Source organism: Cyphellophora europaea (genome assembly GCF_000365145.1).
Source record: "Cyphellophora europaea CBS 101466 unplaced genomic scaffold supercont1.1, whole genome shotgun sequence".
In the NCBI taxonomy this organism is placed as follows: Eukaryota; Fungi; Ascomycota; class Eurotiomycetes; order Chaetothyriales; family Cyphellophoraceae; genus Cyphellophora; species Cyphellophora europaea.
The window spans coordinates 3,259,179-3,281,311 of NW_008481797.1; the positions used below are offsets into that span (position 1 = coordinate 3,259,179).

The 22,133-nt window shown below is 52.7% G+C and overlaps 11 protein-coding genes across 11 annotated transcripts; 6 read left to right on the forward strand and 5 right to left on the reverse strand.

The window, feature by feature from the left end:
- Positions 1-149: 149 nt before the first annotated feature.
- On the forward strand, positions 150-1,611 carry HMPREF1541_01248 (uncharacterized protein; the record flags this gene model as incomplete). The annotated part of the gene is made up of 2 exons (XM_008713548.1): positions 150-215; positions 286-1,611. 2 exons carry the CDS (start codon positions 150-152, stop codon positions 1,609-1,611), a joined length of 1,392 nt encoding a protein of 463 aa, XP_008711770.1.
- A 1,120-nt stretch (positions 1,612-2,731) lies between these two features.
- Positions 2,732-3,506, reverse strand: HMPREF1541_01249 (uncharacterized protein; the record flags this gene model as incomplete). The annotated part of the gene is made up of 2 exons (XM_008713549.1): positions 2,732-3,114; positions 3,152-3,506. The coding sequence occupies 2 exons, from the start codon at positions 3,504-3,506 to the stop codon at positions 2,732-2,734; spliced, it is 738 nt and encodes a 245-aa protein (XP_008711771.1).
- Positions 3,507-4,638: 1,132 nt separating this feature from the next.
- Positions 4,639-5,139, reverse strand: HMPREF1541_01250 (uncharacterized protein; the record flags this gene model as incomplete). The annotated part of the gene is made up of 1 exon (XM_008713550.1): positions 4,639-5,139. One exon carries the CDS (start codon positions 5,137-5,139, stop codon positions 4,639-4,641), a length of 501 nt encoding a protein of 166 aa, XP_008711772.1.
- Positions 5,140-5,976: 837 nt separating this feature from the next.
- On the forward strand, positions 5,977-7,023 carry HMPREF1541_01251 (uncharacterized protein; the record flags this gene model as incomplete). The annotated part of the gene is made up of 1 exon (XM_008713551.1): positions 5,977-7,023. One exon carries the CDS (start codon positions 5,977-5,979, stop codon positions 7,021-7,023), a length of 1,047 nt encoding a protein of 348 aa, XP_008711773.1.
- A 409-nt stretch (positions 7,024-7,432) lies between these two features.
- On the reverse strand, positions 7,433-8,656 carry HMPREF1541_01252 (uncharacterized protein; the record flags this gene model as incomplete). The annotated part of the gene is made up of 1 exon (XM_008713552.1): positions 7,433-8,656. The coding sequence occupies one exon, from the start codon at positions 8,654-8,656 to the stop codon at positions 7,433-7,435; it is 1,224 nt and encodes a 407-aa protein (XP_008711774.1).
- A 358-nt stretch (positions 8,657-9,014) lies between these two features.
- On the reverse strand, positions 9,015-11,642 carry HMPREF1541_01253 (uncharacterized protein; the record flags this gene model as incomplete). Its single annotated transcript, XM_008713553.1, has 3 exons — positions 9,015-10,905; positions 10,951-11,116; positions 11,168-11,642. The coding sequence occupies 3 exons, from the start codon at positions 11,640-11,642 to the stop codon at positions 9,015-9,017; spliced, it is 2,532 nt and encodes an 843-aa protein (XP_008711775.1).
- Positions 11,643-12,296: 654 nt separating this feature from the next.
- On the forward strand, positions 12,297-13,007 carry HMPREF1541_01254 (uncharacterized protein; the record flags this gene model as incomplete). Its single annotated transcript, XM_008713554.1, has 2 exons — positions 12,297-12,795; positions 12,847-13,007. 2 exons carry the CDS (start codon positions 12,297-12,299, stop codon positions 13,005-13,007), a joined length of 660 nt encoding a protein of 219 aa, XP_008711776.1.
- Positions 13,008-13,574: 567 nt separating this feature from the next.
- On the forward strand, positions 13,575-15,007 carry HMPREF1541_01255 (uncharacterized protein; the record flags this gene model as incomplete). The annotated part of the gene is made up of 2 exons (XM_008713555.1): positions 13,575-14,900; positions 14,936-15,007. 2 exons carry the CDS (start codon positions 13,575-13,577, stop codon positions 15,005-15,007), a joined length of 1,398 nt encoding a protein of 465 aa, XP_008711777.1.
- A 601-nt stretch (positions 15,008-15,608) lies between these two features.
- On the reverse strand, positions 15,609-16,857 carry HMPREF1541_01256 (V-type proton ATPase subunit D; the record flags this gene model as incomplete). Its single annotated transcript, XM_008713556.1, has 4 exons — positions 15,609-15,692; positions 15,744-16,664; positions 16,712-16,800; positions 16,851-16,857. The coding sequence occupies 4 exons, from the start codon at positions 16,855-16,857 to the stop codon at positions 15,609-15,611; spliced, it is 1,101 nt and encodes a 366-aa protein (XP_008711778.1).
- A 374-nt stretch (positions 16,858-17,231) lies between these two features.
- Positions 17,232-19,088, forward strand: HMPREF1541_01257 (uncharacterized protein; the record flags this gene model as incomplete). Its single annotated transcript, XM_008713557.1, has 1 exon — positions 17,232-19,088. The coding sequence occupies one exon, from the start codon at positions 17,232-17,234 to the stop codon at positions 19,086-19,088; it is 1,857 nt and encodes a 618-aa protein (XP_008711779.1).
- A 492-nt stretch (positions 19,089-19,580) lies between these two features.
- On the forward strand, positions 19,581-20,261 carry HMPREF1541_01258 (uncharacterized protein; the record flags this gene model as incomplete). The annotated part of the gene is made up of 2 exons (XM_008713558.1): positions 19,581-19,727; positions 19,794-20,261. The coding sequence occupies 2 exons, from the start codon at positions 19,581-19,583 to the stop codon at positions 20,259-20,261; spliced, it is 615 nt and encodes a 204-aa protein (XP_008711780.1).
- Between the last annotated feature and the right edge of the window lie 1,872 nt (positions 20,262-22,133).

A 22,133-nucleotide genomic window follows, 5' to 3' on the forward strand; every position in this document is an offset into this window, starting at 1 on the left:
TATTCATCGTCCACCCCCTGCAAGACTATTTATTTCCTTAACTAGAAACGATCCGGAGCCTACTTGTACGTTGGCTGCTTCTCCTAGAATACAACCTCCACACCTCCGTGCCTCGCTTCTCGCTCTTCAACCCAAGTCAAAGCAACAATATGCCCGAGGTCGAAGGCGGTGCAGTGCCGCCACAGAGCAAGGGCTCTTGGACTTCGTTCCTCAAGGTCAGTGTGTCCCCAGCCTATGAGGCGCATTTGCCCCTGGGGCGTTCAGAGTGCTGATAAAGATCTCTAGTCGGTAGCCTCATTCAATGGCGACCTTGCATCGTTAACAGCGCCGGCCTTCATTCTCTCATCGCAGTCCCTCGTCGAGTTTTCCGCCTACTGGACCGAGAATACGTCCCTCTTCGTCGCGCCAACCAAGGAACCCGACCCTGCGAAGCGTTCCCTGCTCGTGCTGAAATGGCTGCTCAATACCCTCAAGCAACAATACTGTTCTCGGTCGGAGAAGCTGGGGTCCGAAAAGAAGCCTCTGAATCCCTTCCTGGGGGAGATTTACCTCGGGCATTGGGACGATGAGGCTGGGCAGACTCAACTCGTCTCGGAGCAGGTGTCCCATCATCCGCCCGTGACCGCCTACTGCATCACCAACGAGAAACACAACATCAGGCTGCAAGGCTACAATGGGCAGAAGGCGAGCTTTAGTAGAACCATCCACGTCAAGCAGATTGGGCATGCCCTGCTCACGCTGAAGCCTCCCAACAGTGAAGAAGTGGAGACGTACCTGATTACGCTCCCTGCTCTGCACATCGAGAACTTGATCTACGGTGCGCCGTTTGTCGAGCTCGGCAAGTTCATTCATATCGCCTCGTCCACGGGGTACGTCTCCAAGATTGACTTCTCTGGTCGTGGGTGGCTGTCGGGAAAGAAGAACACATTTACGGCCACGCTGTGGAAGGATGGTGAGGGTTCGGAATCACACCCGTTGTACTCGGCAGAGGGACAGTGGTCGGACTCATTCGACTTGAAAGAAGGCCACGGCAAGAAAGCCAAGACGGTCGACACCTTCAAACCCGCCAACGTCAAACTCTCTCGGCTCAATATAGCTCCCCTAGAGGAGCAAGACGTCTTCGAGTCCCGCAGGGCCTGGTCAAGTGTTGCCAAGTCCATTGAGAAGGGCGACATGGATGCCACTTCGCATTACAAGTCGCGCATCGAGAATGCACAACGGGCGCTCCGCAAGAAGGAGCAAGAAGAAAAGCGCGACTGGAAGCGGGTGTTCTTCTCGACGGCCGACAGCCAGGATCCCAAGGAGGCCACGTTCCAAAAGCTGGTGAAGATGGTCATGGCTCCCCATCTGGGGCCGAATGCCGTGTGGGAAGGTGTGGCGCCCGACAAAACGGCGGGCGTGTGGCGCTACGACGACAAGAAGGCGGCCGAAGCGTCCAAGCCGTTCCACGAGGAGGGTCTGCTGGCACTGGGGGAGAACCAGGACGGAACGAGTGCGCCCGTCAGTCGCGTGGCCACGAACCTGTCTAGCAAGGCTGGCACCGACAGTGTGGACCAGAGTCCGATCGACCAGTCGAGGAGTACGGGTGATGTCAAGGGTAGTGGTGTATGATGCTGCGTGGGGTAGAGATGGGCGGGCTGAAGCTTTTGCGCAGAAGCATTCACCCTGCCTTATTTATGCATGGTTTCGCACAAGGAGGAGGAAAAGGGGGAAAAGAAGAGCATTTCGGAATTTTTTTTTTCAGAAACCCATCTTTGTATTATTCGCTTCGCCATGACCTGTGACGCCCCCGAGAAATGACGAATTCATAACCAACCAACCTTTTGACTTTTGAACCATTCATTGGCGCGTGACGGGCATGTGCCAACAATGAGCTGCTTTGCTGCGAGTACGACACGTTTCGTCAGGCAAGTTGGTGAAAAAAAGAGCCGGTGCATCCGAGACGCACACCGGGCAACGGGCAGCACGCCCCCTTCGCCAAGGCCAAAACAAGGCAAAAAGCAGCAGCGCCTTGTTTCTGGGCTCCGTCAGTCGGGGGTTTTTTTTTTTTCCCCTTCGACATTATTTCTGTTTTATCTTGACCTCGAGAAGACAAGACCCTTGCGTCGTCGTCCAGACAGCAAGCCATGCCACCGTCTTGGTCTGCATGTTTTGTATCTTTTTCTCTCTGCCACGTAGCCCTGCCGTCTGATGGATGACTGGGCGGCGCACTCTTATCTACCCACCAGAGAAAGCCGGGAGGAACGCCTGAATCGAATGGTTCGACTCGTCCTGTCCGACCAACCCGTCGTTCGTGTAATCTGAAGTCTTCGTGTCGGTCTTTTGACTGTGTCGCACGCTTTCGTGCGTATGAAGTATGAATGAGTGGAGAGCTGCAACTCACGCGCCTAAGTGATTGTTTGGCTGGTCTGGAGGAAGATGCCGCGTGCTGCACATACTTGGAAAGCTGACATGACTCACGAACATAGACTGATAACAGACTTATTAGTATAATACTGACCGAGCCGCTAAGTAGAGGTGGGTGATATTTGTGCAGAGACCTTAGGGAGGGATGGGCTGCGACTGTGTGGATACGGCGTTGAGTAAGGTGTGTTGGGAGGTCTACTATCTCCGTGAATTACTCTGTGAATCATTTGATGCGATGTAGTACCAGGAGCTAAGATTTCAGGTAGCGAGTAACCTGCAGACCAACGTGGCCCGACCCTTAAAGTGAAGCTTTGCTACCGGCTAGTCACGAATCCCTCTTGGTCTCCTTCATTCCATCCATACGATCACGCATGCCCTTGGCCATCTCTGCCATCTCCGCAGCGCTCCTTGTGCCTTCGGGAATGGTTTCCGCCTTCTTGACAGCAGGTCGTTCTTCAATACGCTTAGTCCACTTTTGGAGACCGGGCCACTGACTGAGATCGAACTCTAGAAAGACCGGGGCAGCGCGGACCCAAGAATACGAAGCGATATCAGCAAGGGTATACTTGTTGCCGGCGAGCCAGTCGGCATCCTTCAAGCGGGACTCAAGGACATCGAATAGGCGCTTGGTCTCGTCCATGTAGCGTTTGATGCCGTACTCAGAATATGCTCCAGCCATGGCTCGGAAATGGTTGGCTTGACCCTGGACTAGATGAGCACTTGATCTCAAAGAGGTAGGTTTGACTTGCCTGCATGGGACCGAGGCCACCCATTTGCCACATCAGCCAAGACATAACCTCGTAGTATTCGCGGCTACCATGGGGGTAGTTGAGCTTGTTCTCTTTATCGTAATGGTCGGTCAAGTAGAGCATAATAGCTCCAGTCTCGAACACACGCATGTCACCATCCTTGAGAGCGGGGATGCGACCGTTGGGGTTGATTGCGAGGAACCAATCTTCCTTTTGGGTGTTCTTGGTGATATCGACCTTCTCAACCTTGTACTGGAGCCCTAGTTCCTCAAGAACGATGGCGGGCTTGAGACCATTGGGTGTACCAAAGGTGTAGTAGGTCAAGTTATGAAAAGGCGGGTTGCCTGACATTTTGCCGGACTGATAGAGGTAAGCAGGAATGAGTATGCCGATTGTAGTTGTGAGAATGATGGTCTAGAGGGTACTGGGGCGTTGCATGGTACTCGTGCAAACGATAGCTGAGACCAGGGCTGAGTTTGAGATGAGTTGCTGGGAGATGGGAAGCGACGTACATATGCAGGCTCGACTCTGAGATGTCTCCGGTGCTCGCGGAGTGAAAATGGTGAGGCAGAGGAACCTCGTGTAATGGGTGAAGGGTATCGGAACACCGAAGAGCTGGGTAAGCGAGAAAGAGTGCGACGAGCTGGGCCGAGAAATGACATTTGGAAAGAGTGACTGAAAGAGATACCGTGTATATACACTTTCTTGCTACTGCTGTCGTCACGGGCACAGGCACGGGCACTGCAAGTGGACAGAGAGTGGAGGAGATATTCGCAGTCGGCCGCACCTGGGCGTTGACAAGGGCGGGGGGACCAATGAAGTCACGGTGTCCCCTGGCTCTGCTTACAAAACCCGTGCGACATCGACTTGGTGAACCATATCTGGTGATTTACCTAGATGCAAACCATGCGAGTACGTCTTGGTCAGTCTGAGCATTTCTAAGCAGACGGAATTCGGGGTTAAGAAACACGGCTCTGCTCAATTACAATAGGCGCACTAGCGATGCGTGTCTGGCCTCTCAACGGCGGCTACAACTCGCACCAATAGCCGGATTCGGAGGGCATTTGGGATGCAATTGACAGTCCTTTCAACAAATACCGAATTATAATGTACCCCAAGGACAATTTTGGGGTCGTATCTTGGGAGTTGTCTTCTAACTAAATTATTGGCTCTAGTGCCAATACGCGGCCCGTATAGGCTTACCTTGCCCAACATAGGCGCCTCGAACTTGGCTCTTGGTCGACATGGTCAATGTATTCCCCTTTCATCCACCACTAACTTGAACATTGATGTGTGAACAGCTTCGTATCACCAGAGGCCTTTGCACGCGGACTTCTGCTAGAGGTCTTTGTACCTTCGCCCATCCTTTACATGTCGAGCACTGGAAGAAGTATGCTATTGTGTTAGAAAGACGTTTGCGTTGGGAGAAGAGAGCCCGCGTTAATGCTACAATACAGTATATTAATAACAGTCTTGACAAACCTCACACCATCAACCACCCGAGACCCACTGAGGCGATCACCAATGCTGTTACTGCATGGGCCGTACTTTTGCCTCGAGCCAACGCGACTGCCTCCTGTCCAACTCCGGGACTTTCTGCATACTGCTTCAGTATCCAAGCATCACCCAACCCAACAGTCGTACCAAGAACCAGACTGATTCCCATGCACCGTTTGACCGCAAGCGCTGCAATCGGGGAGGTACGGCACAGGTCCGAGAACTGCCACATCAGGACCAGAGTCAGGGTCGACAGTCCTGTGCCAATGTTGCGGATCCCATGGACACGGATGTAAGCCTCTTGAAATGCATCTGCGTGTGCGGCATCCTTTGCCGGCGCCAGGAGACCGAACCCTTTGGCCCCTTCCAGCGGCGAGACAAAATTGTAGGCGCCTCCGCCAAGTGCTACAACGCCCAGGAGTCCGGTGAAGATTGGAAGGGCGGGTCGCAGGGATGAGAGGGACAGTGACGAATTGATGGAGGACATGACTTGACGTTAATGTTGATAGACTGGTAATGCGACAAATCTACCTGATGTTGCAAATCGAAAGGAAGAAGCGTTATTGCAACGAGGATGGGTGCTCGGCATCTTTTGAGGGCTGGAGAAACAAGAGTCGGGATCCTCGATTAGCGAACCCGATGAACCCGACCCGCCTCGAACACGAGCGCTAGACTTCACATGGCGAAGCTGGGTGGAGTTAGGCGACAAGGCAGCATTCGGCGCGGCATGAGGGTGATCATCATCCTCAGTCACCACTACATCATCCAGAGGCGGCGGTAGCTGCTGTCGACAGAAGCAATGATGTCTGAGCGTGCGCCGAATGGTCCGATCCTTTGTGAAAGGACAAGTCTCAAGTGACATGCTGCCCTGTCACAGTCCCCGGTTGAGGTCTGGGGATTACCATGCATCATTTCGATTCGCATCTATCCCATTGATCAGCGGCAGCCCGTAGGAGTATGCGATGATAGCAGTGATGCATAACGCTGAAGTGCGTGGAGGGAAACGTTGGTCTTCGTCAATATTGTCAAAAACGGCTGCTGCAAGTTTTTACGGACGCCTGGTGATGCCTGTTGATTAGCGAGGTATGTTCCTGCTAAATTTGAGGAAGTCGCACCTCGTTTGCAGCTGGCGTGAACCCACGCAGCCTTGTCACATAGTTCTCGTGCTTACTTTATTGACCGTCGCGCCTGCCTAGTAGGTTCTCAGCCTGAGTTCGATCAGAAGCCGCCTCTCCGGGGCTTCGAAGCACTTTTCTCTTCCTCGCCATCTTCAAGAACAATCACAGCCACCTCACCGATCTTGTCTCCTTCCAGAACTTCGAAAATGTCTCCCTCACCCGAGCGCCGACGAGCCCTGTCTGGCAAGATCTCTCCTTTCCGCATTCAAAAGCGTAGCTCGCCACCGCTCAACAAGGTCTCACAATGGCAGACATTCTCTGCTGACGCTGGTGGTACACCAGCGCAAGAGTTCCGCCAGCACCGCCTCACGCAGGATAGCCAAGTCAGTGAGAGTTCCCATTCCAAGCCCATAATCGTTCCAGCTCGCTCTCTTAGTCGTGGCACTGTCTATCACGAAAACCACATAGCCTTTCACGGAGGAATTCTTTCCAACTTTCACCAAGGCCAGCGATTCAAAGGTGCTGCTGCACTCGCCTATCTGCTCCCCAAGCTCAGGGAGCTCAACGTTCCCCATCCTCCGGGCGATACTCTGGGTGCACACATCCTATCACAACACGATTTCTCCTGCGGCGAGCAGTTCATGATGGCCATGAAAGCCTTCTTGTTTGAGTCCAAGGACATCGATATAGTCGTTCGCAGCTTCCAGAGCACCGTCCAACAAGACACTTGGGCGCTCATCAGCCGCATTTCTTGCCGTGACGGTCAAATCCACAACGAGCAGCTCAAGAGCGAACAAGCCGAATACGCTAGACAAGAAACCAAATTGTACCAGTCAAACTTCATGCAAATCCTCAGAGCACGCGATCCTGCAGACATGAAGAATCTTGGTCGCCAGTGCCCCAACTTCAGCGACTATCTTTGGAATAAAGCAAACATGGCAGTTGTCATCGCAACCTGTCTCGCAAGAGCGGAGCATGATCATGCCCTGGCCAATATCTACAAAGATAACTTCAGCGAAGATGGCTGCAGCGTTAAGCGGGGCTTTGTAGAGGGCAGTCGCTTCGATGGGATCTGGGGCGTCCGTCTGGATTACGACAACAAGGCTATCGACGATGAGAAGAACTGGAGGGGTGAGAATCGGCTCGGCAAATGCCACGATGAGGCCTGCAAGTTGTACAACTTGATTCGATCGGAGAAGACCCTACAGGCGGCCCAAGTTCAAATAAAGGAAGAGCTCCAGAACCAGGCTTGATGCTTGTTTGCGAGCGTAGCACTTTTGTGCTACAGTGACTAGACTTTGCACTCACCACAGTCAAAGATGCAGATGAACGAGGGGAGGTTTGAGGTTCAGTAGGACCACATATTATTAACACCACCCCGACTTACCCATACTATCAGACAATCGGTCGCCCTTCGTCTCGAAAGCTGCCCTTGACTTCGATGGACTGCTACGCAAGGAGGGACTTGGTGGTGGTCACAGGACAGGCGAATAGGAACCATAGTCATAACTCGCGTTGCGCCATCTGAAGGCCGTGAAGAGGCAGAAAAATCAAGAGTATGCCTAGATATGGCTTCGACTCGAGGCGTGCAAGATCAAAAGTCATCATTCATTAGAACACCATACTTTACATCTCTCCAAAAACAATGACCAGGGGGGATGTTTAGCCAACAGCCCACTCCAAGTGTCCATGATCTATCGATCCCCGATGGCTCTCGAGCTCCTCCCGCGCCTGATCCAACCTCGCAGCCGGACTCGCCACCGCCTCCGCCCTCGAGACGATGTCCGGGAAATGCGTCTGCGCAAAGTCTAGGAAGAAGCGGGCCTGCGCCGTTTTCCCTCTGGAGGAAGCCATGTCAGCCGCGTCCAGGATGGCCGTCAGCAGCGCCTGCTGGATCTTGGTGGTCCGGCGCCATTTCCACTTGGACCAGTGGGCGACGAAGGCTTCGTTGTGCAGGTCGTGGTAGAGAGGCTGCACGCTGGGTCGGTCTGGGTGGTAGAGCGCGAGGAAGCCTGAGGAGTAGTAGGTCTTGGCCATGGCGTCGAGGGGAGGGGCGTGCGCGAGGACTCGGGAGAATAGGGCGCTGGGGATGCCGTGGCGGCGTCGCTTCATGGCTACGAGTGAGGCGATGCGGGTCCAGGCGGCGATCATGGGGGCGGGTTGCGGGAGCGTGGCGCGGTGGGCAGCCGCTGCGACGTACTGTTGCGCTGCAGCGGTGAATTGCTTCTTGCGTAGGGCGTTGCTGATCATGCAGGAGACGAATTCGTCCTCGGCGTCCAGCCAGGTGCGTAGGTGCTGCTGGTGCGCGACGAAGGAGGCGTCCTTGCAACGATGTAGATGTTTGAGCCACTCCCAGACCGTCTCGTCGGCGCCGTCTCGGGACATGACGAGGAGGACGGGGCCGACTGTGGTTGATGTGGTGAAGAACTCTGTTCTTTGCGCGTCTGATGCAGAAGCCATCCATGCAGCCAGTCGGGGTGCGAGTTGTTCTCTTTCATTGCGCTTGAACGTCTGCGCGTCGGAGAGGTAGATCTGGGCGGCCTTTCGCAAAGAGTCCATGTCCAGCGCACCCTCTCGCAGTATTCGATCTATCAAGGTAACGGCACGCGAGCTCCCTGGCTGCGCACCGGCGGTGTTTTTCGATTGTAGTAGCGGGTGCTGTAGGATAGCGTCGAGGTGCGTGTTCACGGAGTGATTTCCATCGGCCGGAGCATCACTCTCTCGGTGGGCATCGAGAGATGGTGCTGGGTGCACCTCATCAAGACGTTTCCTGAAGGCACCGTCGAGTGATCGTAAGAGGCGCTGCGACTCCCGTGCTGTTGCGGGGCTGGGCGGGTGCAGCTTCGAGACGATGGATCGCAGCAGGAAAGTCGGAGAGACTCTCATATCGGTGGCTGATTATTATCCTTTCGTGTCACATTGTAAGATGGATCTGCATCTAGAGTCCTTCAGATGGTATTGCGGAGGTTTGGATGTGGCGTGAGTTGAGATGCGGTCATATCATGCCTCCATGGGGTGTGAAGATCATGAGCCATTCGGCTCAGTGACGATTGGCTACAGAGGAATTGTTCGAATGACATGCTAATTGGAGCAATTTTGAGCAGAAATCGCTTCGTCTGACAACGTTCATACCTATAAATAAATTCACTCTGGCGAATGTACAACATTCAAGTTATTGCTACTCTGAGGATACCACGTCCAGTCTTGTTTTAAGCTCATTTTATCATTAATCGTAACTCTAGCATCAAAGGCGAGCTCTGTCGACATTTGGTGTCCTGACCTTCTCTTGCCAATCAACTCCTGTGGCACTGACAAAGCTGTAGCGAGTCTCATCAGCCTCCTGTTGCCACTCGTCTTGTCGAAACCGTAGGCGTTCGTTATCGCCAACGAGTTCACCCCATACAACTGGCGCTTTTACCATCTCTTCTCTGGCTTCTTGACCTAGTCTCACCTCGTCCAGCCCGCCAAACATGCCCACCTGCCAATTGACATGACAACAGGAGCTGATTGCTGCACTGCAGCTGGCGACGATTGGCATTCCAGGTTCCATACGAAATGAGCCAAAGGCTAAGATACTCAACATGAGAATCGAGCCGACCATTATCACAAATATCATGCCTATCGGGGAGTAGCCGCAAGATGCGGTCGAAAATGCCCTCTCCAGCGTACCGACATGGTCGTATATCGAGATGACTGCCAGGAATATGCTTTGTGAGATCAACCAGTGAAGCAAACCGCTCATGAAGATCAGCGGTACGGCGAATCTGAATGGGAGCTGCAGGAAATAAGTCCGTCGCTGCTCGCCCACTGGTTGTGTTGTTCGTAGTGATCGAGGATGGTTCTTCAACGTCCAATTGATGGAGAAGCGCGACCATTCTATTGAGCTAGACATTAGCGTGAGTAGTGTGTTGAGCGCAAAGTAAAGAAAACTGAGCGCTAGTTGAGGTGAGTTGGCGACCAAAACCGAAGACACAACGCCCCGGTCAGGAGACATGGATTCAATTTCCCAGCCATTGATGACCATATCGGAGGATACTTTACCAAAGCCTCGCTGGAATAGCGCGGCGAACGATGTTGGAGCATTGTTTATTCTCCATATAGCGATATACAGGAGCACGGCAACAGTGCTGACGCACAGCGCGAAGTAGACAAAGACGACAGTCCATCGAGTCTTACTTGCAGAAGCTGCGAGATGTGGGCCCTTTGGAGAAGGCTGCCATTGGCGTGAGGGTGGTAGGTTCCATTTGTGCTCCGGTTTGATATCTGCCTCGGTTGCTTGCGGGGGTCTTGACGGAGCATCGATAGTAGGATGCTGGGTCAGCCTGTCTGGTAATGTTGCTGCAACTTTGCTCCACGTTTTTGGCTTGACTCTTTTATCGAGTTGCTTGATCTTGTGGATGGACGTCGGACCCAGGTTTTCGGTGGTGGAATCAGGGTCGACGATGAAAGATGAAACGGCATCGCCAATGGTCATCAGAGGTTGCGTAATGACCGGCGAAAAGACCATATAGCTCATGATACCCAGCTTGACGAGATTGCAAAACACCACTACCCAGATGATGGCAATATTGGCGTAGAATCCACATTCTTCTTGGATGGACTCACTGAGACAGTACTCCGCCGTAATATTGGTAGGTTGCCAATCTTGCCCAACGATTTGACCTTTGTTTACACGTTCAGGACAAGGGTCAGTGTTAGAGTAGGTATATGTAGCCGGCAGCCCTGGTATGGTGTAATCTTTCCCGTCGTAGCTGCTTAGGCCGTACGGTATCGGACACAACCATTGATAATTTTCGGTAGTTGTTGAGGATACTCCCATGCTCATTATCATCAAGACCGAACCATTCTCTGGAGAAGAGGGTTGGTCGTTTGTTATGACGATAACAGAACGTCGATCTGTAAGAAGACCGGTAGCGTATTTGTTGATGCACTCCTGGTTCTGAAGCGTCGTGAATGCTCCTGGGTCTTGCATGTATTTTTGTTGAAGCCTAAGGCCAGATTCGGGGAGGTCCGGAACAGAGACTGCAGTCTGCCTCGTAGTGTAATTGAACGGAGCACCATCGAGATAAGAAGGGTTTGCAAAGACCACGTCATACCCATTGTTGCCGATGGAAGAGAAGAAGGCGGAATTGAATCTGTAAATGTCAGCAGCTGCTTTGTGACGCCACGGAAGAACGCACAACAGGTGAAGCGGGAGTGAAGAGATAGCCAACAGGCCCCAGAGGCAACAACGAAGCCTGCTGATATGATGCAGATTTCGGATACTGGGCAAGCCGATGTCTAGCCACCGACCCTTGGCGTGTGCCTGATTGACGTCTGCTCGACTCGGGGCCACCAGACATTGCACTGAAAAGGCCTAGTTAGCAACGATGCACCGGACTCGCATAGAGAACATACTGCAGTAGTTGCTTCCTGCTAGCAGACAAGTACTGATGACATTGATTGCCAAGTGAGACCAGGTGTTCATTCTTGCTGTTGTTGAACAACTTCCGTGGAACAGCTCAGCCAGAATTCGGCCATTAGGATCTTGTGATCCAGCAGCGGCCAATATCCAGATGCCGAAGCCTATGTTCACTACGGCTGTGACGCCGGCTGTGATCGCTGCGGCGGATGCTCCGAATTTCCACCCATCAGCTCCTAAGCTATCGGCCACACGGTCCTCGGCGCGCTTTGGTGAGGGCTTCCGGGCGTTGGTGTTGAGACGGAAGGATCGAAAAGTGCTCACGGTCTGTATCGGACCTTTCTCCTCATTATTTAGCTGTGCTAGCTCAATGGTTGTCGCTGAGTCGTGAGGCGAGTCATGTTGCGCGTGCTGACTATCAGACTTAGACAGGAGCGTCCACCCTACCCGATCGCGCCAGGGACGTTTCATGGCCACCAAGTTGAGATCAACAGCAGTAGCCGATGAGGCCAGAGGCCTTCATATTACCAATTGGCGTTAACGTACCAGTGACTTATAATTGAGAAGAGGCGATAAAAGAGCTAGATCAGTAGAAAGACGCGAACGCTGCCGGGCTCCAGTGCAAGATTCGCAATGGCCCCCAAATAGCGACACTAGTTTCGAGGTTTAGCTCCGCCTGGCGACGATGGACATCATTTGATAAATGATCCACCATCGTTTCAGATTTATAGAAATCAGCCAGGATCAATGTACATGAAATTAGTCACTGGCGATCGTTGACTATGAGGCATCGGTCGGCCTAAGACCTTCGTGACGGTCGTAGCTTGTCCACCGCCGGATCTGCCAAACAGCTTGGGATTGTGTATACTAGGAATCGTGTGTACATTATGTACTGCGGCAGCGAGGGCGCCGAGAAACTGAGCTGTGTGACATAAAGGACAAAGTTATATAATGGTCGTCCGTACTGGCTGTTGCGAGCTCTGGAGACAGGCATAAATTCCTTGGCAAGATTTTGGTTTGGGCGCGTTCGCTTGGTCTCAATGTCTTCCTTGCTTGCATTTTGAGGTTTGCTCGTCGGACAAAGCTGAGACTACTTACGAGACAGATATCGCCAGACCCTTGATAATGGCAGACAATCAACGTGAGGACGACCAGCACTCAAGTTCTACGGCGCTTGCTGACAGGAAAGAGCGGGAGTCGCCTGCGCGCGTGGACCGCCTTCGCAGCAGGTCACCTCGCAGAGATCGGAGAGATGACAAGCCCCGTCGGAAAGACAAAGGCTTCAAATGGAAAGACAAGCGACGAGACGAAGGCGAACCACGCGACCGAGATTCTGGATTGCAAAGAGGCTACAGAGACCACTACCGCCCGCGCTCGAGATCCCGCTCCCCACGCCGAGATCGCTCCCCTCGCCATGAAGACGACAGTGTCGACAGGAAACGGCCCAAGCAGAACATCGACGATGGAGACGGAAAGAGTGAGCCAAAGGAGAAAAGGAAGGAGAAGGAGAAGAAGGAGAAAAAGCCTGCTGCAGCCGTACCTCAGCAGCCCATGATCTTGGTTACGGTGAATGACAGATTAGGGACCAAGAAAGCCATCCCATGCTTCGCATCAGACACCGTCCGTGAGTATCAGGCGATCGTGTCGGCTGGAAGATGTGCTAACAGGCGAGCAGGTGACTTCAAGATCATCGTGGCATCCATGATCGGCCGTCAGCCACACGAGATTCTGCTGAAGCGTCAGGGGGAGCGTCCGTTCAAGGATCAATTGACATTGCAGGACTACGGTGTCAGCAACAATGTGCAGCTCGATCTCGAAGTCGACACCGGTGATTGAGGGAGCTTCATGGCATACATGGTCCCTGCTTAAATGACTGATCCAACACATCGATGACCGGAAGAAGACTTCAGGGTCTTGCCGAGGCTGGAACAGCCCTCCATGGTTATATCTTCTGTCTGATACGATATGGGGCAAACAGCATGTTGGATCTCGGACACCCCATGCAAGTCATGCAAGCCATGCGACTATGCAAGGTACAACCGGGCAGAATCAAGTATCCGTATGGGGATGACGAACAGCGGTGGGGCGGCGGGGTGTGGTACCTGCCTTGCATAATATGCACGTGCCATTCCGAGAGCGGCAGGCTAAGCGTGAAAATTGTCTGAACCTCCGAACCTCAAACCCTACCAACCTGCATCTTGTTGTTCTCTTATGTCTTTTTCTCGCTTGCGAGATACCTCTCTCACCATGTACTTGACTGTCATACTCTAGTAGCTACTCAACACGACCTCTTACCGGGCCTCCGAGCACTCAGGCCCTCGGAAGCGCTGATCTCAGCCCCACCGAACTTCTTAAACTCCACCTCTTCCCTCTCCTTCTGTCCCTCACGAGACCTCGGCAATCATGGTGCGAAACATCGTGGTCCTGGGAGGTAACTCCCATCCCACTCTCACCGAGACAATCTGCGAGATGCTCGGTATTTCGCCTGGCCAAGCCTTGTTCTCGAAGTTTGCTGTCGGCGAGACTCGAGTCGAGATCGGAGAATCGGTCCGCGGGAAAGATGTCTACATTGTGCAGTCAGGAGGAGGAAAGGTCAACGATCATTTCATAGAGCTCTGCATTGCCATCTCTGCCTGCAAGACCGCCTCTGCAAAGAAGGTCACGGTCGTTCTCCCACTCTTTCCTTATTCGAGACAATCGGATATCCCCTACAACAAGACTGGCGCACCACTCATCCGCTCATCAAGTGTCTACAAACCAAGCACCAATGGAGAGCAGCATTTTACTTTCGACAGTACTCCGAGCACCCCTCTCTCAGAGAGGCCTGAGAAGCACGACAAGCATGAGCTGAACGGCACTTCCAATGGTGGGCCAGGAAATCTGCATCGACCAATCTCGCGCCCCCAGCTGGATGATATCGGATCTGGTACTCAGCCTCACCAGAACCGCTACAGCCATTACCGCGAGTCGAGCACCAATTCAAACTCCAAAACGGAGCAATCTAATGGATTGCCTAGCCGCAGTCGTGGTAACTCAAGCGCATCCGTCTCCGGCGTTAACACCCATGACTTCGCCGTCTCAAAACCCGAATCACCAGCCGATGCGTTCAAGCCTAGGCCTGGGTACCGCCAGTGGGTTGCCCAAGCCGGCACATTGGTGGCAGATCTCTTGACCTGCGCCGGTGCTGACCACATCATCACCATGGACCTACACGATCCGCAATACCAGGGGTTCTTTGACATTCCTGTGGACAATCTGTATGGCCGCCCTCTCTTGAAAAAGTACATCCAGCACAACATTCCTGGCTACAGAAATGCTGTAATCGTGAGTCCCGATGCTGGAGGTGCAAAGCGTGCCACTGCTATAGCGGACTCACTTGGACTGCAGTTCGCTCTGATCCATAAGGAACGACGTCCCACCAAGGTAACTGACCGACAAAATGCTACCATGATGCTGGTTGGTGATGTGGCGGGAAAGACAGCCATCCTCATCGACGATCTAGCCGATACGAGCAACACAATCACCCGAGCAGCTAAACTAGTGAAGAAAGAAGGTGCCAGCAAAGTATATGCGCTGGTCACTCATGGTGTTCTCAGCGGCGACGCCATTGATCGCATCAACGCAAGTGCACTTGACAAGGTAGTAGTGACTAATACCGTGGATCAACGCGAACATTGCAAGAGATGTCCCAAGCTCGAGGTGCTCGAGGTGGGGCACGTCTTTGCAGAGGTGAGTCACATTGACAAAAGCTCCCATCTACATAGCTGACTTGTCTCCTGGCCATTCGTCGCGTCCACTACGGCGAGAGCATCAGTGTTCTGTTTCAGTACGACTAAAGGATCTCAGCATGATGACCACGACTCATCGAAATCGGCGTTATCATGGGACACAAATGGCATCACATGTACTGGTGACACGGGGTTTTCTGTAGTGCTCATCGTAGCCATTATTGGGAGAGAGAACAATGCACAGAAACCAAGATCAAAAAAAGCTTCAACCAAGCGCTGGACGGGGCTTTGGGAGGATTTGTTCTTGCGGATTCCATAGCATCATAATCCAAAATTATTGGTCCTTCTCGGAGGGCCAGGTTGAAAGTGCGTGTCGATCGTGACTATCCTTCCGACGAGAACGTCGTCGTACTTCGTGAAGCTGTAGCAGTCGCTGGACTTATTTTCTGGGACACTTGAATTGCCGTGAGTACCAGTCTATGCTAACACGCTGAGCTGAGCAGAGCACAACCAACATTGAACAGGTTATTCGACCCGGAGACACAAGAACAATGCGAACAAGAACCAGGCACAACATCGGAACGCTGCGACTTGGTATTTTGTGGTGATAATGCATGCCTCACAAATAGCCTGCTCTTAGGTACCCATACGCCTTGCATGCAATACACAACCTTCTAGAAACACTGGCTTCAAGTTCACAGACCTACAATCAGAAAACGCTTATGTAGTTGCCTATCCTGTCTTTCTGGTTTTGTGCGATGCACTCGGAGATCCATGTGATGTTCCGAATCTCCTGCCAATCATTAGTATACTTTTTGAGATGCGACGGAACCATGACACATACCTGCTCCCTCAGTTTCACCCACGCGTATATGACAGCATGGGTAAATTGTCTGGTGAAGACCATCTTGGAAAGCTCGGCCTCCTTCAAGTAGAACAGATCTTCAAGCGTTTTCTGATCTGCTCCGGAGCCACCTTGCAGGTTGCCGGCGCCCATAGAGCCGCCTTGATTTAGGCCAACTTCATCGAAGAATCGCTTGTAGTCGCCGACGCCACTGACAGCTAACGACACACCTTCGAGATCCTCGGCTCTGGACAGCATGAGCATGCCCTCGGGATATAGTTTACCAAACTCTGGGTAAAGTTTTTTCCGCTGGTCTTTGCTCAGTTCGGTGCCAAACGAGTTGATCGTGATATTGATGGCTCGGCGGTCGGCTTCAAATTCAAGGATCTCGGACATGACTTCGCCAGTCGGTGTGTAGGCCATCTCGGGGTCGTTGTTGACAAAGTGGTAGAAGTCTTCAAGGTAGTTCTTGTAGAGGGTATTGCGGACGATTTCAATGTTGAGCTCATCAAGGTCCTGGTGGCTCAAGCTGCCCTTGAAGTATGGCGCAAGAGGAGTCTCGATGAGCACGGAGTTGTACAGCTCCTCGATGTTGGTGGCGACGCAAAGCACTGGCATGGTCTCAAACCAACCCAATGGATGGCATCGCTCCAGCAGCTCTTTGGTGTCTCGCTCATGTAGGGTTCCAGTGATCAGTAGGGCGACGTTGTCGATCATGTACGAGTAGGTGAGATATTCCATAAACTTCGACAATGAACCCGTGCACTGTCCTTGTAGGTATCTGAAATCTGCGACCAGCTTCTCCGTAGTTTTAGATGCGAGAGCAGAGGTCGAAGGGTTAGGAGCTAGATTGGAAAGCGTCTCGCCGTATGAGGGACCCAGCTGCATCTTAACATCATCGATCGTCTCGCATTGGGTCAACTGCGGTTTGATTAGCCTCCGCGCCACTCGGTGCTTTGTTGTCATACGCTGCTGTAGTTTTGCGATGTAAGAAGAGCATTTCTGTAGCCACGAACGATTCCCTCCATGTACCCGCCATTGATGTTGAAGTAGAGACCTGCAGAGCTCGTGTTAGATACCCAGAGGCATTCGGGTAATTCACCATACCTTCCATCCTGCCCCTCGTGGAGGCCTGGGCGGCGGCGGTGGAGGACGTGTAGACCGGGTTTGCCTGACGTGAACGACACTAAGCTTGTCTGTCCAGAGATTGGCGCTAGCAAGATGAGGGACTTGAACTGAGGCCGATGAATTGATATTAGACGGAGTTGGAGTCTAAGCCGATGCAGTCAATGCTGCAGCACCAGCTTCCACTTGCATGACCTCGACTGCGGAAGCAAGTCTTGGCGAGTTTGCAGCTCCCTGGGCTTGGCGGGTTGGCCGCAATTTTGGGGCAGACCTGCTCCAAAAATTTTGCTGCCCGCCAGCAGCGAGTGTTCTATTCAACTACTCACCTATCGTTACGCTCCTTGGTGCAGCTAACGCCTCAACATGACTCTCCTCGTGCTGCAAGAAACTCCGGCCGGATATGCGTTGTTCAAAGCGAGAGACAAGAAGCTGCTGAAGCGAGACGACATCGCATCGCAGTTTGACAGTGTCGAAAAGGTATGCGAGCAGCTCAAGCTCAAATCTTTTGCCAAATTCGACAGCGCCGCCGCTGCGCTTGAAGAGGCTGCAGCTGTTGTCGAGGGCAAGGTCACACCACAACTGTCGACATTGCTCAGCACTGTCAAAGATGAGAAGAAACTTAGTTTGGTGGTTGCCGACCCAAAGCTGGGTAATGCTATCGGAAAACTCCCCGGCCTAGACATCAAGGCCGTCGCCGATTCGACCACCGCCGACATCTACCGCGCCGTACGAGAGTATATCCACGAGCTTGTCCCTGCGCTTAGTGAAGCCGACACCAAGACCATGTCTCTCGGTCTGTCGCACTCGATGGCACGACACAAACTCAAGTTCTCGGCCGACAAGGTTGATGTGATGATTATCCAAGCCATTGGTCTGCTTGACGATCTCGACAAAGAGTTGAACACCTATGCCATGAGGGTCAAGGAATGGTATGGATGGCACTTTCCAGAGATGGCCAAGATCCTCAACGACAATCTGGCTTATGCGAAAGTGGTGCTGAAGATGGGCATGCGCGAGAACTGGGAGTCGACTGACCTGGCCGAGATTCTACCCGAAGAAATTGAACAAGCCGTCAAGATCGCCGCTGACAAATCTATGGGCACCGAGATCACGGATGAAGATCTGGAAAACATTCAAAGCCTTGCAGAGCAGGTGGTACAGTTCTCCGAGTACCGCACACAACTCGGTAGCTACCTTTCAGCTCGCATGGCCGCCATTGCTCCGAACCTCACTGCGCTAGTGGGCGAGCTTGTCGGTGCTCGCTTGATTGCCCACGCTGGAAGCCTGATGTCCCTATCTAAGAACCCTGCCAGTACTATCCAGATTCTCGGCGCCGAGAAGGCCCTGTTCAGAGCCTTGAAGACTAAGCACGATACCCCCAAATATGGCCTCATCTATCACTCTTCGCTCATCGGTCAAGCTTCTGGAAAGAACAAGGGCAAGATGGCACGCGTGCTTGCGGCCAAAGCAGCCTTAGGTCTCAGAGTCGATGCTTTGCATGAGTGGGAGGACGAGGAGAACGTCGGTGAGGAAGAGAAGGCCGCCCTAGGCCTTGAAGCTCGTTCCTATCTCGAACGCAAGCTTGCATCGATCGAGGGCAAGCCGCTCAAATCGAAGGGCGTCGCTATTGGCCCAGATGGCACACCCGCGACCACTCAGCCCAAGAAATGGGACATTAAAGAAGCCAAGAAATACAATGCCGATGCCGATGCTCTCGATGGTGATGAGGGCGCGGCTGTCGCTGAGTCGAAGAAGTCGAAGGGCAAGAAGCTGATCGAAGAGATCCCCGATACCGAGATGACCAATGGCGTCAGTGAAGACGAATCAGAGGCCGAGAAAGAGTCCGAGGACGACGAGGCAGCTGCCAAAGCTGCCCGCAAAGCCGAGAAGCGGAAGCAGAAAGAGGAGAAGCTGATGCGCAAGCTTGAGCGAAAAGAGAAGAGGGAATCCAAAGGACACAAGAATGAGTCCACGGATATTGATCTCGAAACGATTGCAGCGAAGGTCGGCGTTAGCGCGAAGAAGCTCAAGAAGAAGCTAGATCGTGGCGAAATGGTGATTGACGCCAATGGTGACGCAGTAAAAGTCAAGAGCACGAGCGAGGATGTCGTACCTACCACGAATGGCACATCAGATGTTACGAAGAAGTCGAAGCGGAAGCGGGAGGAGGACGAGCCTTCAATAAAGTCTGAAAAGAAGAAGCGCAAAGAGAAGGCCTGATCCACCCGACGAGTCCCCTGTTGGCGTTTACTGAGTCTGTGATGACATCTGGCATATGCATGGCGTTTGGCGTGTGGAACGAAATGTAGCATGAGGGCATGAAAATGGTGTCGGGCTCGGGCTTGCGTGCACAATATACCAGTGGATGTACGGTGTCGCCACAACCAATCATTAGTGGCTAGGCTAGCACACCATCGTTGATATCAATTCCAGAAGTATTCATACCTTGACGACTTCATGATCCAGAAGGTAGAGTGACTTGACATGATGCTGAGTTATGGTTAGTGGCATTGTGTGGCCGCCTTGCGGAACTGAACAAGGCAAAAAGGTGGAGAACCTCAAAATAAATTTAATGCCCACTTTGCCTCCTACGACGTTCAACGCCTCCCAGCATATACCAGTTTGTCTTAACCAGACATCTCCTAGCTATTCGCTATTTGTGCCTCGTCCGGTCAATGATATCCGTCCGAACTACTTCACACCACACTCAAGATGATCGTCGTTGACCCGCAGTCTGCGCTTCTCACGAATGCGGAGGTGTATGACTTTCTAAAAGCGCAGAAACAGCGTCCGGCCGACAAGAAGCTCGGTGCCTACGAACCCGTCAATCTAGCCAGCTGCATCCAAGTACGAAAGGATGTAAGTATGCGGGCGCGGCCAATGTCTGAGCCGTTCTTCAGTTGCTGCCCAAGGCTAATTTCATAGGTTCAAAAATATATTGATATCACCGCTCCCCACACTGCTTCTCTTCCGGCACCAGAGGCTTACATGAGTGAGGTTGTCAAGCGGCTTCGTCAATTCGACCTCACAAAGACCGAAGTCTATTCCATCGTCAATCTAGGGATCGGCTTGCCGCGGGTCCAGCCCTCCGTGAATGGGGAAGCTGAAGGCATGGAAGTTGACGGCCAGGAAGAGGCGACAACCAATGGAATGGAGCCAATTGCTCAGATCACGATGCCTGACGATGATGGTGACGACGCTACTGCAGAGGCGGATGCTGCAGATGACCAGAGTGGTCGTTATTTGCTTGGACTTGTTGTTGAAAACCTTGACGAGCGATTTTCTGGCGAGGAAGGCGACGACAAGATTCAGGCCATTATTCGAGTTCTGAGAGGGTGCACTGCTCTATCCACATCTACCACTAACGGTGATCATGAAGCGCACCCTAGCTGAAGAATCACGCACAGCTTGCACCTGAAAGAACAAATCATCCTGCGAAATTCGTGTCAAGTCGGTTCGGACATGCGGCACGGCCGAGACGATAGTTGGATGAAGGAATGGAAAGCTTCCTGGTCACAAAGCTGCCAGCCCAATACTCACCCTTGGTCGAATGAGCCGATTTGAGAGATAGCCGAGTTCGGAGACGATGCGGGCAAGTCGGACAATGACATTTGGTTGTACGGTCAACCAAGGACACACTTTACCAGTGCGGGAAGCCGTGCCGAGACGACTACACCTAAGCCTCCCGCGTTAGGGTCATTCAGCAGAGACACGTACAGTGTTCACCCGTTGGAAATTTCACATGCTCGTATAGGTCCAGCGCCCGGCCGCAAAGAATGGCGGCTCCTGGGCACCACTGTCTCCCACGAGAACAGTCAGGAACTCAGGATAAACCAGACGATACGGATAATTCGCGAGCCTAAACAGCTCCTCGAGAAAATGCAATAGGAAGCCTCTTGCATCTGCAGAGCTGAGAAAGTCGGATCCTCAAGGCCAAGATATCACACAGAGTCTGACAGACGGTAGCGCCTCTTCCTAGCGATCGAAAGTCGGCTTCACTGAGTGGCGTTCATAGAATAGTAGGGCCGTCGCCAGTCCCGTATATCAAGTGTTAGATACTGGGCTTCTGAACCACAGTGCCCTCCCTATCAATCTACGATTGAAATGGTAAACGAACTGTCTGGATGTCGGTGCCCTCCGAAGCAAGCTACGCATGAGTTCAGTGAATGCAGCGTTTCGACAACGCGCCGCCGGTATCTGACAGAATACCTTCAAGTCCTGCCATCATGCTTCTCATCGAACTCGTCACTGAACCTATTTAAGCGACTACTTTGGATGTCTTTGGACCGTTGAGAAGACATTGCCCCACCACCTGGGCATCCTCTAACGTGGCCATGTTATTTTCCTTGTGGCGCATTTTGGGCAGATGCAGGTTTGTTGGCAAGCATAGGAGGGGATTCAAAACGCCTTGCATCTATGACATGTGTTGTTGAAGTACTGGCGACTTCGAGGCAGGGCTGCTATATGATTGGGTAGATTGAGCAGTAAGATATAGCTCTGGCCCCAATCAGATGTCACCTTGAGTAGTTCTGTGAGGCAGTGCAAGTGCGTGCTGCGGCAGGGGGGCCAAAAGAACGAGTGTGACCTGCTAGAGCTCGGTGACGGGCACTCCGACCTATTCTAGATCCTGGTAGCATTGTTGGGTCTTGCTCAGATGCCAGGGAAGGCACTGCCTTGGGTGAGCTTGCCTTGTGATGTCCGAAACTGCAGCCATAGGCGTATTGCTTAGAGCTTCTACAAGCATCCTTCCGCGGCGGTCCGCGGCCGCGGCAAAGTACAGTACATACTTGACCGAGAGCTTGAAGTGGGATGCGCTTCTATTTCTGGACTGCGCGACTTGGAAATACGTCGTGAAGGCTAGCAACGAGCTTCGCGCTTCAAGGGTTTTGGTATTCTGCAAGGGGAAATATTCTGGAAGCATACGGGAATGGAACTCTCTCCCTGCGCTGCAGATGTTCCATCACAGCCCAGATGGCTGCCGATATCCGGCTTGATCCACGGGGGGGAGGGCCAAGGACCAAACTCTATAGCCCATTTATTTTTGTGCTGGGGTCATGTGGTCAATGGAGCTGCCGTCGGAGTATTCTTATAGGTGGCATTCCTGTAAGTGGCAAAGTATTCGAATATTCGATCACCAGGATAGCGGGTGAACGCCTATCAGGGGTGGGAAGAAAGTCGGACAGCTCGGCACCCAGGCCAAGGTCGCTTTGATGTCACGACTAGGCTTAAGAGAATCCGAATACGCTGTTGAATCGCTGCAACAGA